General features: G+C 33.2%; 1 protein-coding gene across 1 annotated transcript in view; it reads left to right on the plus strand.

The window, feature by feature from the left end:
- Positions 1–3,489: 3,489 nt before the first annotated feature.
- The window catches only part of LOC118196763 (uncharacterized), a 98,659-nt gene continuing 86,557 nt past the window's right edge, over positions 3,490–15,591 (plus strand). The window contains exons 1-2 of the mRNA XM_035368227.2: positions 3,490–4,164; positions 13,787–14,162. Coding sequence (XP_035224118.1) covers positions 3,890–4,164; positions 13,787–14,162 — 651 coding nt within the window. The 5' untranslated portion in view covers positions 3,490–3,889. The remainder of the gene's footprint in view (positions 4,165–13,786; positions 14,163–15,591) is intronic.

A 15,591-nucleotide genomic window follows, 5' to 3' on the forward strand; every position in this document is an offset into this window, starting at 1 on the left:
TGTGGTCCACCGACTATGGAATCAGTTTGAATCCGAGGATTCTGTGTCTAGAAGACATATTTCAGACAGATCTAGAGTTACAATACCTGCGGTAGACCGTTATTTTTTCTCTTTCGGCCCGAAGGAGCAGTAACATTACTGTGCCTCAGCTTATGGCAGATCATTTAGTGGCAATAGGAACTAAAATCTCAGCTACTTCAGTACGTAGACATCTGCACAGTACAGGTCAGTATGCAAGACGACCAGTTGTTTGTGTCCCCTTGTCCCGAGATTACAGAGTGACCGTTTATGTTGGGCAAGAGAACACGTCTCCTGGACCAGTCAATAATGGACCTCTGTTCTCTTCACAGACGAGTCCAGGTTCACATTGGAGAGTGATTCAGGTCGTCAGCTGATTTGGAGGGAACAACGCACCAGATACAACCAATTCCACGTTGTGGAAAGAAACAGTTACAAAGGTTGCTGCTTTAAGTCCTCCTCCAAGGTCGTTAGATAAGCTTGAACAGGGATTACTCCGTGTCTGGTCGTTGCTTCCCATTTCACTGACCGACAATTTAATTGACACCATGGAACATCGCTACGGCCAATTTATTGCAGCTAGGGCTGGACACATTCTTTATTAGAAACCACTTTTGCAATGTTATCCTAAAAATTTTTCCTAAAAAAACTCCCAAGACTGGATTTCTCTGCCAAGAGTGCAATTTTTTGTTGTAATTCATGTTTGTGTTGAACTTTAGAAACATTCTATGTCGGATTCATTAAAGACTGATAAGTGAAAATGTTCTTTAAATTTCTGGTTTCTATGTTTCTTCGCTCTCAAATTAGACAAAAAATAAAACAAGCTGTCCTTAACTTTTGGAGGACAACGTATGTATATCCCCTCTGTTACTCGGCTCAGTGAGTTCAGTTTTTCTTATTCTTATATGCTGGTAAATTGTGCATTTTTTGCTTTAAAAATGATTGAATTATGTTGTTTTTATCTTCCGGTTAAGGTTTTTATGCACGTAAGGCTTTAGTAATTTTTTTCTGCATGCAATAATTGTAGAACTATCAACAATTTAAAAATTGTTTAACCGCTGCTAAGCCTAATTTTTTACCATAGCAGCCATATTTGTTTACATTTGAAACTTAGCGAAATAGTGAATTAAGTCTTTCTGCACCTTCAGTGTCTTCTTGCCAAGTGGAATAAAAAAAAAGAAAAACTTTTAGTTTTGTGCACTTAAAAATTTGCCTTCTTGCATGTTGACCGAATTGCTTGTTTTTGCGTTTTAATTGTAAAAATTGTTTTTTTTAATTGTTTTAACTGTATTTGGTGTTTTATTTTTTCTATATTTTTCAATTTTTAATGAAGATATTTTGAGGTTATATGCATTTTTGCCTTATCGCGAAGTGAAAACTGATTTCATTGAATGACAAATATATCTCTATTAAAATTCGATTAAATAAATTTAAATGAAATATAGCAAAAATGAATATAATTTAATATTCCGTATAAGGAAATCATGTGGTGTCCACATCTGATTTTTTTCACATGAATTACTTATAATCTTCAAAAGAACGTAAGCTCTTCTGGTAATTGAATTTTTAGTTGAATATAGAAAGCACATCAGATATATCTGACGTACGAGAAGTGCTTTCATAAACGATCTTTACAAGTCTTCCTACTTCTGCTTTACTATACGCCTAAGAAAAGCTGTTAAATTTCAGCCGTAATTAAATGAATATTTTTAGCTTTCTTTGGAACTACATTCGATTAATTCAATTTGCAACTGCTTGATTTATTCTAGTGTATTGTGTATTGAGAATACGGCAAAGCACACTAGAGCTATCTGCCTAAGGGGAGGGATGCCTTTCGTGGAGGACTTTCTAAGGGAAAGTGGCTCGTATACACATTTATTCTAGAAACGACTGAAACTGGCGGAATTCTGTAGTTTTATCTGCGTCGATAAAATAATTAGCTGTCTTAGGAAAGCAGAAAATTCTGAAGTATTTTGGAAAAACTTTTTAAAAGATTTTCCAGATAACATAGATTTTATTTTTTAAGCCATAATATTTATTAGGTAACTGAATCATATTTAAATGAAAGCAGAATTTTATATATTCTTGTCTTTCATGGTTTCCCATTTAGTTCTTACTGTTCTTGGAATATTCTGAAAATGTAGTTTTAAATTATATCTGTATTATAAGACTATAATGATTAACAGTTAAAAACAACAAACAGAGTGAATTTAATTTACCATAAATATTCGCTTCAGCTTTAGCATTTTAAGTTCAGTCTGTGAAACCTTTTGAAACAAAGAAACTGATCACTACGAATAAATATTCGTAGTATTTTTAGTAGATATTTTAAGTAGCATTTAAATATAAGTTAGATAATTTGGTTCTCTAAATGAAAACAAAATGTTTATAATAAAAGCAATTCTAAAGCTAAAATTTTATGGTGATAGAAGATGACATTTAAGCCATGTAACGATGTACGTAATCTATAACATTATAAATATATTTTATTAATTAAACTAATGTTTCATATATTCATAATTATCAACTGGATATATTACAAATTAAAAGCATTTAAATAATATCAGTTATACACTATTATAAATAAAATAAATGTTTAAATTACTAAAAATGCGTTAAGTGCTTTAAACTGATTAATTTGTTAATGAATACATTAATAATCTAAAAAATAAAGACATCATATATGTTGTAATGGCAGTATTTGCCAGGTCATGTGGATCATAATTGGCATCCAAGCGTAACGTAATGTAACAGCTCAAAAATTTGAAAACATTTCATTAAGGAGATTTTTAAAGACAATTTTTTTCCGAATTATGTGAGTATGAAAAATTAGGCTATTTATCATTAATTCGATATTACGAAATAAGTAACAGAGTTGTTTTCATATAATTTGTGCGAGAAACTGAAAATCATTACTGCGAGTTGTCAGTGCAGCCTATTTGTCTGGACAAGATTATTAATATAACGTCATAGTAAACAGTGCGATTTAAGATTGCAATAAAATTTTTAAAACATCCGTTCAAGTTAATTTTGAGAAATTTCAGGAAAAATTGTTTTATACAGAGGAAGAGCTAAATTCGGTAAGTAGATAACCGAAATAAATATTTTATATTATTTCTAAAAAAAATTATCTATTCGCATAAGTATCATATTATGTAATAAGTAAATGAAAAATAATAAAAGCAATTCCATAAAAAGTAACAAAACACAAAACCTCATTTTGAAATAATAAAGCGCCAAAGAGATGCAGCGCTAGAATAGCATTCCAATTATAGCTGCTCTCGCAAATGCTTAGTCTTTATTTCTTTTATTACTTTCATCCCAGCAAAATGATCAAAACAAAATTTCACCGCAAACAATTGTTTCCAATACTAGTGCAACAGGCTCAAAATTCCCTCCTCGCTCCGACAGGGGTCGCTTTACATCATGCCGTGCGTATCGGCATCCCATGTATGGATTCTCATATCTTCCGTTAAAAGCTTTACAACTGCAGACTGGTTTGGCGTGTTTACTCGCGGCGCGCTCCTTATAATCCTTTGCGCCCGATTTCAACAGTTCATTAATGTGTCCGAACGTCACACCTGTTGCCACCCAATTTCTTTGCCGTCCTAATTTTGAGCTACGTTACTTTCAAGAAACGAAGGGAAAAAAATATTTTTCAACTATTTAGTAAACTTTATGATATTTTTACAATTTTTCTTTCAAAGAGTGCAGTCTTTAAGTTTATGTAATTTTTATTTGGCTTTAAAAAGGAATTTTTTCTAGGGGGAAAAATATTTAAGAGAGAAAAAACTGTAGAATGTGGTTCGTTAAATAATTACGGATCGTCTGCGTGTGTGTTACCGCGTAATTCTGAAATAACGGATTTTTCATGGAGGAAGTAGAAGGACCTAACGTGGTGATGATGGGCAACGGTGTGGAGCCCCCAGATTTCGAAGTGACCCTCCTTGAACCTAGACCTTTTAGACCCTTCAAAAGTTCTGAGGAATATCTATATGCCATGAAGGAAGATTTGGCCGAATGGCTGAACGGATTGTATGAAGGTCTAGATCTGGACGCCGACAACTTCCTTGAGCAGATGGAAACCGGCGTTATCTTGTGTCAGCATGCAAATAATGTGGTGCGAAAAGCTAGAGAATATTACAGGTATGATAAAGAAGAACGTACTTTTTGCTCCTCTATTTTAATTAAAGTAAAAGTTTTTAACTTTATTTAAAAAGTAAAAGAATTTTTCTTTTATAAAATCATTTTTCAATATTCTTTTTTTATTAGTTTTCTATCATTTTTAAATATTAATTTCTTTACTCTTCTTCTGCATGCATTAAAATGTTTTAACATACTTATGTACACATTTTTTTCAATCACGTAATTCAAAAATTCCTATACGCCTATTTTATACCTAAATGATTACGAATACTTTTTATTAGTATTATCAAGGAAAAGTTTTTATGTAAGTTAGTCATTTATGTATTTTAATTAAGATTTTCCTTATTTAATTACATGCTTAAATATCTCTTTTTTCTATCTTTTTAAATATTCTCGCCCATAAAATTCTAGATAAATTTCTAATGGACTTTTATGTAAATTTTGCTTCTTATTCGTGTAAAAGATTTTCAACAAGCCTAATTTTTAATTTACATATAATGAAATGTGTTTCATATTATTTTACTTAAAATATTGCCGTTTTGTTGGTGTAAATTTATTTTGCTTGTTAAATTTTAGAAAATAATTTGCAATGCCCTCCCTCCAAGGAAAAAAAAAAGTGGTATGGAGTATGTGTGGTTCTAAACTGAAATTAGCGAGAACTAATAAAACAAAAAATTCTGTTAATATTTCATCTGAAAATATTTTTTTGCTTATCATTATCAAGATGCCTGGCGCTAAAAAGCGACGAAATGCCAGAAAAAAAAAAGTGTTTTTTGAACAATGTGCAAAGTGCAATGGTAAAAATTTATTTTCTTTGCAATCTCAATTGCTTAGAAATTTTCACTTTAAGTCCAGATTACAGAATCCCATCTTAATTTTTATGCTCAATTATGTTTTGCAGTTTTGTTGTTAATTAATAACTTGATTCAAACAATGATTATGAATCTACAGTGCTTATTTATAGAATTACTGTCACTCTGTAAGCCATAATGTTCACTAAAAAATTGAAAATTAATTATGTTGGACAAAAATATTTGGATTGAAACAAATATCCGCCCGCAAATAATTGCACAAGTGTACGGGTATAAATTTCATATTTTAATTTTGATAAAAGATTAATTAGTGTCATAATATACATAACGTGGACAGAAGCATACATGAATGCTTTATGAAATTAAAAGTAGTAAACGTTCACATTGCCTTTTCCCAAATCCTCTGACCTTTAAGTTAAACCGTTAAACTTGAGATTGTAAAAATTCATTCTCCATTGCTTTTTCTCTTGAGTATTTGATTCTATACCTTCTAGAACATAAAAAATGTATTTCGATAAAAGCCGGTGTTGAGGTGTTTGTTGTCTGATCACATACATATGCATAAGAGTTACCTGTATAAAATCCTGTTGTATCTGCTTAAAAATTCTACAATAATTCCATACTTATGCGTTTTTTCCTCTCAAATCTTGATAAACAAACACGCTGTTGTAAAACAATACTGAAATCTGTATAGAACAAGGATTCTCAACTTTTTTTGGCCTCGTGCACTTCTTACACTATTGCTATTCCTCCCTCCCTCCCCAAAGCTCGAAAAATTACGTACACTTATCTGGATTTAGATTAATTTTAACGTGTTTTATAAATTAAGAAAAACGTAGAAAATGTTGATAAATACCAAAGCTTGAATAATAGTAGTTTTGTATACTGATAAACTAAACCTTAAAAATTAAATAAAAAGCTGACAGCATTTTCCCCCTGAAACTATGAAATTTGTCCCTTAGGAGAATCAGTGCTTCTCAACCAGGTGGCCTGGTTGGAAACCCCTGATATAGAATAATATAATGCAAATCTTACTTTTAATTCTGTTATCCATTGTTTGTTGATCTTTTGTTTTCTGAATCAATTTTTAAGCGAAAGACTTCTCAACAATTTTAAAATTTAGACAATTTGTATAATTGTAAAACACGAAGGAAAAAAAAAAAAAAGAAACAAAAAAATTCTAGACAACGAATACATGTGAGATGTATTATGTAATTTTTAAACGAGTACATTCCAAGAATACAGTATGTAAATTGAATTTCGCGCAACTAATTATTATATTTTTTCGATTATAAGCCGACTCTGCTTCGAGGAAATTGAAAACAAAAGTAAATAAAAATGGATTGTAACAACCATATTAATGATACTGATTCGAAGCCGACGGACATTTTTGGAACACTGAGAAAAGTTTTAAAAAAAAGCTCGGCTTGTAGTCGGGTAAATGCCGGTAATATTAAAAGAAATTTAATAACGACGGTCTTTATTTCTTGAAATTTATTTGAATATTTAGTAGCACTTTTTGGTTTTGGACAACTAGTAAATTTTTTTTTCTGTTGTCATTTTACTATCCATTTCCATCAGAAGCATTTATTAGCCTAAAAATGTAATTGGCCTCATTTGCATTAAAATAAGCATTGAAATGTGTAAGTTTATGAATGAATGTTAAGATCGAATTTTGTAGTTTTTCAAAAGTTGCTGTATAAATTATTTCTCCCGCCTTCTTAGCATGCCTTCGTAGTATAGTGGTCAGCACGCTGGATGCGTATTCCAGAGCTCATTTTTTATCTTTCCTGCTTCCAAAATACCTAATGAGTCTACAGTTGTTATCTTGTCCATGTATTTCATGGTAAAATAGTTGCCAGAACCTCAAGGAGATTAGGGTTCTGCTTCCATCCCACTTTTGAGGAAGAGCACGCCGGGGGGGGGCGAGGGTCTACCACCGAACCACACAAAAGGACTTTCAGCATCCTATATTTAGAGTAGCTCCATGCCGCAAAGGCACTATAATATTTACAAACATCCATGCCTACTCCGGGATTCGAGCTCGGGTCCTTTGGTACCGCAGTAGGCTTCCTTAACCATTGTACTGTCTGGATAGCTGAAAAGTTCTTAATTTCATTTATCTACAACTTTCTAATTTTATGAGTTGCCAACGGTAAAGTAATGTAATTTCTTCAATATAATCCAGATTAATGGTATTTTACTGCTAGATAAAGCGTAATGTAACTGAGCCAAGATGAAGACATAATCAGATAGTGGCTTTAATTTCAGCGTTGAGGCTTTATAAATTTTATTTATCATTTGTTTGCATAATTTATCCAGACTCGTGGAAATAAGAAGGAAGGACGCGTTATAATGAATTTAAGTAAATACAGGAATATCAACTTAAGAGAATGAATTTTTATGCCCTTGTTCTCTCTCTATAATATGCCCGGTGGCGCAGTGGCTAGCGCGTCGCGCATCAGCCCCACAGGTCCGGAGTTCGAACCCAGGTCTGGGCAAGGTCGACTCAGCCTTTCATTCCTTGATTTCCATCTCTTGAGTCGATAAAATAAATACCAAGTTCGCTTGGGGACTAAATACTGGGGGTCCTGCGACCAAGCTGACCACTTGTTCAGGGCATATGCTTATGCACCCCGAGGCCCACGTTCAAGAAAGCAGATTTCGGGGCACTGCAGGTCTTGTCCCATTAGGGCTGTTTGCGCCACTGAGTTTAGTTTAGTTCTCTCTAGATAATCATTCATTCTTAATTTCTGATTCAGCATTCTGGAGCAGGTGTCTTGTTTTGCAGCCTAAATATTTGCGTTTTGATAATAATGTTAAGTATTATATGTCAGAATCGATTAGTTGATGGCAAATGTCCTTGAAAACTCAAGCACGATGATGGGAGAAAAATGCTCCCGCCCTTCAAGAAGAAATTGATATGCTTTTATTGATATGTTTTGTACCTGCGGCTGTTCTTTTTTAAATGGAATTTTTGCTCTGTACTATTTTCAGTTGTAACATAAACATTTAGAATATTTGCTTCAATAATTTATTAGGAATTATTATTTTACATATTTTATATGAACCAATATTGAAGTAAAATTCTCATGCTATTGCATAAATGTTCGTTCTATAGGAAATTAAAATGACCGTTATTTGCTGATCTTAGAGACATCTTTATCGAAGTTTTTCCATTTCGCGTTTAACCAATTTAAATTTGGCAAAATGTAAGATTTTTAGTTCATCTTTCTAATTTAATCAGTGTATAACTGCGTAATAAACTGAGTGACCTAAAATAATATATGTAATTTTGAAACTTTAATTTTTAATATCTAATTTATGTAAATTAAAATACGTTAATGTAACGAATTAAAAAAAGATGTTTTTAATGCCGTACAGTGTTTCCGGCACAGAATCGTGTAATTTTCTTTCTTTGCAAGGGAATAAAAAATGAATAATTTATGTACGATCTTAAATATATTATGACAACTAGTGTTACTTTTATCTGAAGTTAATTATTTTAGGCAACAAAATATTCATTCATATAAATTTAATAATTTCGTTTTCCGTTTGCTTGTACCAGCGAGCACTGATTTTTAACTCCCATTGATTTTTCTTGAAAAGCCATTTCTCCCCAACATCTTATCGAAACATTTTATCGATATGTATGATTTATTAACCACAAGAGTTGTAATGCGAGCCTTAGCTTCGAATAGCAAAGAAATCGAGGGCGTCGTATCGAATTCTTACGGAATACGAGAACGTTTAAGAAGCGGAAACTGAAATTACTATTCCTTTCACGCTGTCAAAATGTGCTTTTCTTCTTTGCCAACAATCAAAGCCGTGTCCGAGAATCATCGTTGTAGAAATGGTTACATGTATGAGCTTTGCACATTATTTCCTGGTATTCCAAAGAAAGCTAAGGCGAAAAGATGAATTAATGGACAGGAATCCATCTGCTTAATGGATGCTGATGTAATAATCTGAATGGAAGTCCCTATTTTCCTGTTAGGATCTGTGCAGGGCGTTTCCGTATTTCTGTCACGGAGATTTAGCACTTTATTGATTCATAGAAAATAGAATATTTACTTAAAGAGTTATCATGAAATGAACCATGGCCCATGTCGTGTGGCATGTTTCCTGTATTTTGTATAAATCGCATGCTTTTTAAAATAGCTCCTTCTTTAAATTAATGGTATTAAAATTAAATCGCATAATTAGCGATAAAGGATTTTATAAATGAATCCTAATATAATTAATAAAATTAAATCAGTTTTTAAAACTGATTTACGAATTTTTTTAGATGAATACAATTGTTATTTCATCTTCATTATTTTCATTCTTAGTTTACCGTATACTTTCAAATATAAGCATGTCTGTGTTTAATCCAAGCGGTACGATTTTGCTACAGAAATTCAGCTGAAATTGAAACGTCGTACAAAAGTCACATATGAAATTGCTCTATAAATTCAGGTATATATTTTCAAAGTTCAAGTAATTATGTCGTCTAACTTAACTAGATCTATCAGATAAGCTGAAGGTGAGCCCATGTATTCTATTATTCGTAAAATGACTCAGAAACGACCACCGGATCATTCGAAAAATGTTGTATCAGCAATGCTTCTTAGTTTCTAAAAAATACATATTTCTGTTTTGTTTTTATTTTTTACCGACGTTTTATATCCGATTTCACCATCTCTGTGACACCTGTTGGTTATATACAGCGTTATCTTTCTTTGCCTATGTATGTAAATTGAGATTAGCCACTGCTGTTGTCATTATCCTATTTAAACTTCCTAAAGTAAATTTCTCGCTATCATATTCTTGATATGGGCAAGAAGTAAAAATGTTATCACGCTTCACGCAAAGAAGAAAAAATTTGTGAAGTCGGCAAGTGTTAAGCATTTGCATGCCTAGTATGATTTTTTTAATCGCACTTTTGACGTGTCTGAAAAATTGGAAAAATGAAAGTATAATTTAATATTTATTTAACGATAAAGTTTGATTTTTTATAATGGCTGCGCTGTTGCATCTTAAGGTCCATCAACACGGGAGGACAAAGTTTGCTCATAGAACCAACAAGTGGCGTGTTATTTTGTTATTAGAGTCAGCATGTTATATTTGTTATAATTGTAGTAAATTTTCGCCGTTGACTTATTGGTATTTTGTCCACACAGGGCGTTCTAAAAGTTTTTCTGATTTTCTGAGTTACTCAGGCAGTTGTAGAGGTATACGTGACGTGTTTTATATCCAATAAGAGACTTCCAAAGAATTGATAAAAACTCAGTGGCGCAACAGCCCAAGGCCAGCAGTGCCCCGAAATCTGCTTTCTTGACCGTGGGCCCCGGGGTGCATAAGCATATGCCCTGAGTGAGTGAGTGACTGAGTGCACCGCTATGATGGCTTCCGACCACGGACATGAACCAAACGGAATTATATACCATCACGGCGGGGAAGACTCCAGAGTAACAAGGTTGAACATTATAAACTAATAACAGTTTTTACATATTGTTAACTGCAAGGCACTAAGCGTTATTCTGGTTATCTGCTTTAAGTTCTGAACTTTTGATACATTATAATATTATCCACGGTTGTTTCTGCTTAGGCAGTGTCCTGAGATTTTCTCTATTTTATCAAGGGCTATTCTGTTTTTGAGTGTGTTAGTCGTCCACATTGCCCAGGCACAGTCCGCTGGTTTCTTCAAGTGCCAGGTTCTTGTATGTACACAATGGAAGTAATAATGGTCCGTGTCGCCTTCCTCTCCGCATTCGCAGAAAGGAGTATCCCTAAGTCTGAATCTGTTCAGGTATACTGGGAATGGTCCAGTGGTCAGCAGGGACCCCCAGTGTTTAGTCCCCGAGCGACTTGGTACTCATTTTATCGACCCAAGAGATGGAAATCAAGGGATGAAAGGCTAAGTCGACCTTGCCCAGCCCGGGGATCGAACTCCGGACCTGTGGTGCTGCTGCGAGATGCGCTAGCCTCTACACCACCGGGCCGCATAGAATTGATTAGCAAACTTAAATTTCGGCGGATGATAGCTTAAACACTACTGTACAGCCGCTTTTTACTTCATTTTAAGACTTTCTTCTTTAAAGTAACTTTTTACTAAGAATAAAATTAGGCATTTTATTTAATAGCATTCCTATCTGTTGATTTTACTCAAGAAGGAAACTTGTAAGAACAAGCTCACTCTCACAATGAAATGTGACCGCTTAGATGTAGCAATTAATCTCGTCAGTAAAACGGATAAAAACCATTTAAGAATTCAGAAAAAACTTAAGTTTAAAAGGAAAACAATGTATATTTTAAACTTTTCGAGATAAGTTAAAATTTTATCTCATTTTATTTAGAAGAGCAAGCCCATCGTCTGATAAACTCATGTGTTGCTTTTGTTTTCCATTACTTTTCTGTAATGCACAATTTGGATTTTTTTAAATCATTTTTTGGGCGACTATTTTATGTAGTACATTAGTAAAGTAGATAACCCTCTATCTAACTCTGTATCTACTGTTATTGTATCATTAGTTTGAAGTAAAAAGAACGTTTAGATAAATATACATATTATTTTTAAAGAAACCGATTGTAACCTATTCTTTACGTTTGCTTCATTTTTTAATGACATGCATCTCATCTTTGATATATGAATTAAAGTGAATAAAGAGACTAGTTAAAATTAACAAAGGGTTACTACAAATGATTAAATGAATTTATGAAAATTGTATTTTATAAAGTAAGACGTATAAGGCAATGAGTGCTAAGTAAGAAAAACCATAAATTATCCGAATCTTAGTCCTAATAATTTACGTTCGATGTCATATCCTTGCGTTAGTATAGTTTGGCCCACATGCTTTGTAGCATTTTCTCCTTGATGGTCATTATGTGAGATCTAATGTGTTTGAAAGCATGGAATGCTAAATATATCTACTTAAGAGTTCGTATCTGGTGACTTCTCACACAGGCGCGAAGATGAACACAACAGGGAAATTATGTAAAAGATCCTTTATAAGGTATTTCTCCCGCCTTCCTATCATGGCTTCGTGGTGTGGTGGTCTGCACGCTGGGCGCGTATTCCAGAGGTCCGCGGTTCGATTCCCAGTGAAGGCGTTGCTCATTTTTCAAGTCTCCTGCTTCCAAAAAAATACCTAACGCCTCTACACCTTTATTAATCACAAACTGTACAACATGCTTACACGAAACACCGACCATTTGCGGAGAGAACTTAAAAAAATTATTTTAACAATAAATTTAAAGGTAGAGATGTAGTGCTTGACTACATAGTTTAATTTAATCTAACACGTGACTCAGAAACCTGCCCCGGCGATATACTGACTAGACGACCAGAATGCGTAGCCGCAACTAAGATTTAATAGATGGAGGACAAAAATAGCAAATGTGCGCTTCACTAGCGAAATCACGCTTTGTCTAACCTTCCCTTTTCAACCGTTTAAATACTCTCGTTCACGTACTTAATTTGCATCATGGCCAGGAAATAAAAGAATTCGGGAAAGGCTCAATTAAAATAACTGTTAGTAAAACTAAACAGGATCCTATAATTAAAGCAGCATTAATATGGATCTAAAGTTCATTCAATATTGATGGCATGTAAACGACGCCTTCAATGTATTCCTAAAGGCAAAAGTGGAAAAATGTAAGTAAGATGGCCATCTAATGGTCGTCTTAGCATCTAATTTAGTTCACTCCAACAGCATGGAAGTTAATTCATCGTTAGATTATGTCATTAGCTTGACATATCTCAATATGCCAATGCGTTAGTGCCCAAAATTGCTGAAATAAGTGGTAGTCAGAATCAGTTTTCAATACATCGAGAATGTCATATTTATTAAGTGGTATTAATGAAATGAAAGGAGCCATTCCCCTTTTTAATGAAAATGCGTCCCGAAGGCATGAATTTTGTGAAACATGAACGAGTTTTGTCAAAAATCCCGTTATATTTCCGAAAAGCGTCTGACATTTCTATAGTCAGACACTACGACAGTTCACCTTTGCATTTAAATGAAATGACATTTCGTCACTGAATGCTAGTAATACTTCTTGCACGAAATTATAAAATTCGTATCGTTTAAGGTAATCGCCTTTTGTAAATATTTGAACACATATGATAAGGTGTTTCAATTATAATCGACATCATGAAATCGTTCAAAAATACGTAAACTTCACAATGCGAACATTTGTAAACTTTTATGTTCTACGTTCACAAAGTTTCTGTTAGAAACGCTAGGAGCTTTTACCGAGACAGCCTATGTTCATGAACAGTAAGAAACTTTTAAATTAGTCTGACTATTTGTTATATGATACTGTCTTAGAAATGCACAAAAACCAAGGTATTCATATTTTCCACATTCCGAAGCGCAAAACGCTTCTGTTGCATAATTGGCAACTTCTAAGAGTTTGTTTTGTCACGTAGAAATGCGCTACTGCTACAAGGGAGTTTGTAAATGCGAAATTTAACATTTGAGATGCTTTTTCCATAATGTGATTAGTATGAAAGAATGCATTTGATAAGATGGAAATTATAGAACTTCAAAAACTATTGAATCATTAGTAATAACACGAAATTATGTACTTAAACGATTTTAGACTTAAAATTATTATTCCTCATGAAAAGTATAACTGAGAAACTAGCAGCCTGAAATTTCAATTTTTAGTAAACAACAGTTTACCTATATGAGAATAATCGCGCATGAAGTAAAAATAGCGCTTCATTTAATAAAGAAATCTTTGGCTTTTATTTTTTTAGTTTTAGTAAAAATTATTATTGTTTATTATTATATTATTTAATAAATATTCCTAATTTTTTTAAGGAGTGGCAATGCAATTCACGGGGATGTACCGATCCCAGATCGCGATGTGGTATATCGCTACGACGTTTTGCCGGAAACTTTCCATGCGAGGGACAATGTGAGCAATTTCATTAGCTGGTGCCGTTCTCTCAACATCAAAGAATGCTTGTTATTCGAAACAGACGACTTAGTGCTTCGCAAGAACGAGCGTAGTTTCATTTTATGTCTTTTGGAAGTAGCCAGGAGAGGAGTGAAATTCGGTATGCCTGCACCCCTTTTAGTGCAACTGGAGCAAGAAATCGATGCTGAGATTGCAAATGACGACGATGGCTACGAGACACTCTATACCAGACAGCCCCAAGTTGTTACCAATGATCTTAGAAGCCTTCACGAAAGAGTAAGTGGAATTGTTTTTTTATAATGTAGTAAGAAATTCTGCAAAGTTCTTACGTTTTTCAGACATGGTATACTTAAATAGGTGGTATCTTCTAGTTTTTCTTAAAACTTTTAAATAAGCATTAAAAAAGATAAGGGTACGATTACATAATGAAAATTCATATGATAATCGTGTAAAGATCTTCGCTTCAATTAGGATTCAAATCCAGGATCAATTTTCAGTTAGTTAACTCCTTACCGTTGCATTACCAAAACTGGCTACGAAATTTTGTTAAAATCGTATTAAATGTTTATCAGTCACGTGAGACTTCAGTATCTCTTTTATACTGTGGAATTTGAAGAGTTCATCCTTTTACCATTAGTAGAGGACTTCTATTCAATTAGGGATCTGTTTTAGTTAATTGCGTTTGCGCCAACAAAATCCGAAAGCCTTTTTTAGTATTTCTTTGGAAGCTCGATGAAATCTGCATTGTGAGTTTTTTGGGCAACGACAACAGACATGGGAACAAAACATTTTAGAAAAACATTATCTTGATTTTTAAAATTTATCTCTTATATTTGTTTATTTTTAACGTAAATATATTTTTAAATAACATCCATGTGTCATTTTAAGAGAAAACAGGTACTAATTTATGAATTTAGAATTATAAACAAATCTGAAACTCTTCAGATTTTAACGGTCACTCAAAAGGGACTTTTAAGGTTTTTTACACTCTCCGTGAGCTCGCTGTCTACCACTCTTCTATTGCACTTACTCCTACGAACCCATTCTTTTTTTAGGGGGAGGAGTCTTTTTAACTTTAACATTAAACATTATTTTCTTCGCACTTACTCCAGCAAATATACAAAAAGTTTAAAAGTAGCAATCTATGATTACTGCTATAGCAGCAATCTTTAGAAATCCCGATGCAATGTTAGTTGTCGGCATACATTTTTCTTTCTTTTTTTTTTTTTTTTTTCCAAGTCTTTTCTAAGTTCATCATATCAGTGTTCAGTTTTCATTGACTTATTTTATTAAATAACACGATAATAATCAATAGACATTTATTAAATAACACGTTCTTTGCATTTACCCCACATAAAATTCAACTCAACAGCAAAACCACAAAATACTTAAAAACAGCCTATCTTTAGAATTTCTGATTGACAGTTTCTCGCGCTGGAGATAAAATGTTTTATTCCGTATAGTGTTGCCAATATTCGTTTCTAAATCGTTGAGTTTCTTAATAAAGAAATTATTAAAATTTTACAACATATGAAATGTAAAATTCGAAATTCAAAATTCGGGCTTCCAAGTGCACATGTTCGGGTAAAGGATTACGTTATTAAAAATTTGATGGCTCTAGGAACCGTCCGTTTTTTTTAATTGAAGGGAATATGCATCACATGCCGACTCTCCATTATTTAATTTTTTTAATACAGGGCGTTAT

This window comes from Stegodyphus dumicola, chromosome 3, assembly GCF_044657685.1.
Source record: "Stegodyphus dumicola isolate Sdum_Otavi_A_Nest chromosome 3, ASM4465768v1".
Classification (NCBI taxonomy): domain Eukaryota; kingdom Metazoa; phylum Arthropoda; class Arachnida; order Araneae; family Eresidae; genus Stegodyphus; species Stegodyphus dumicola.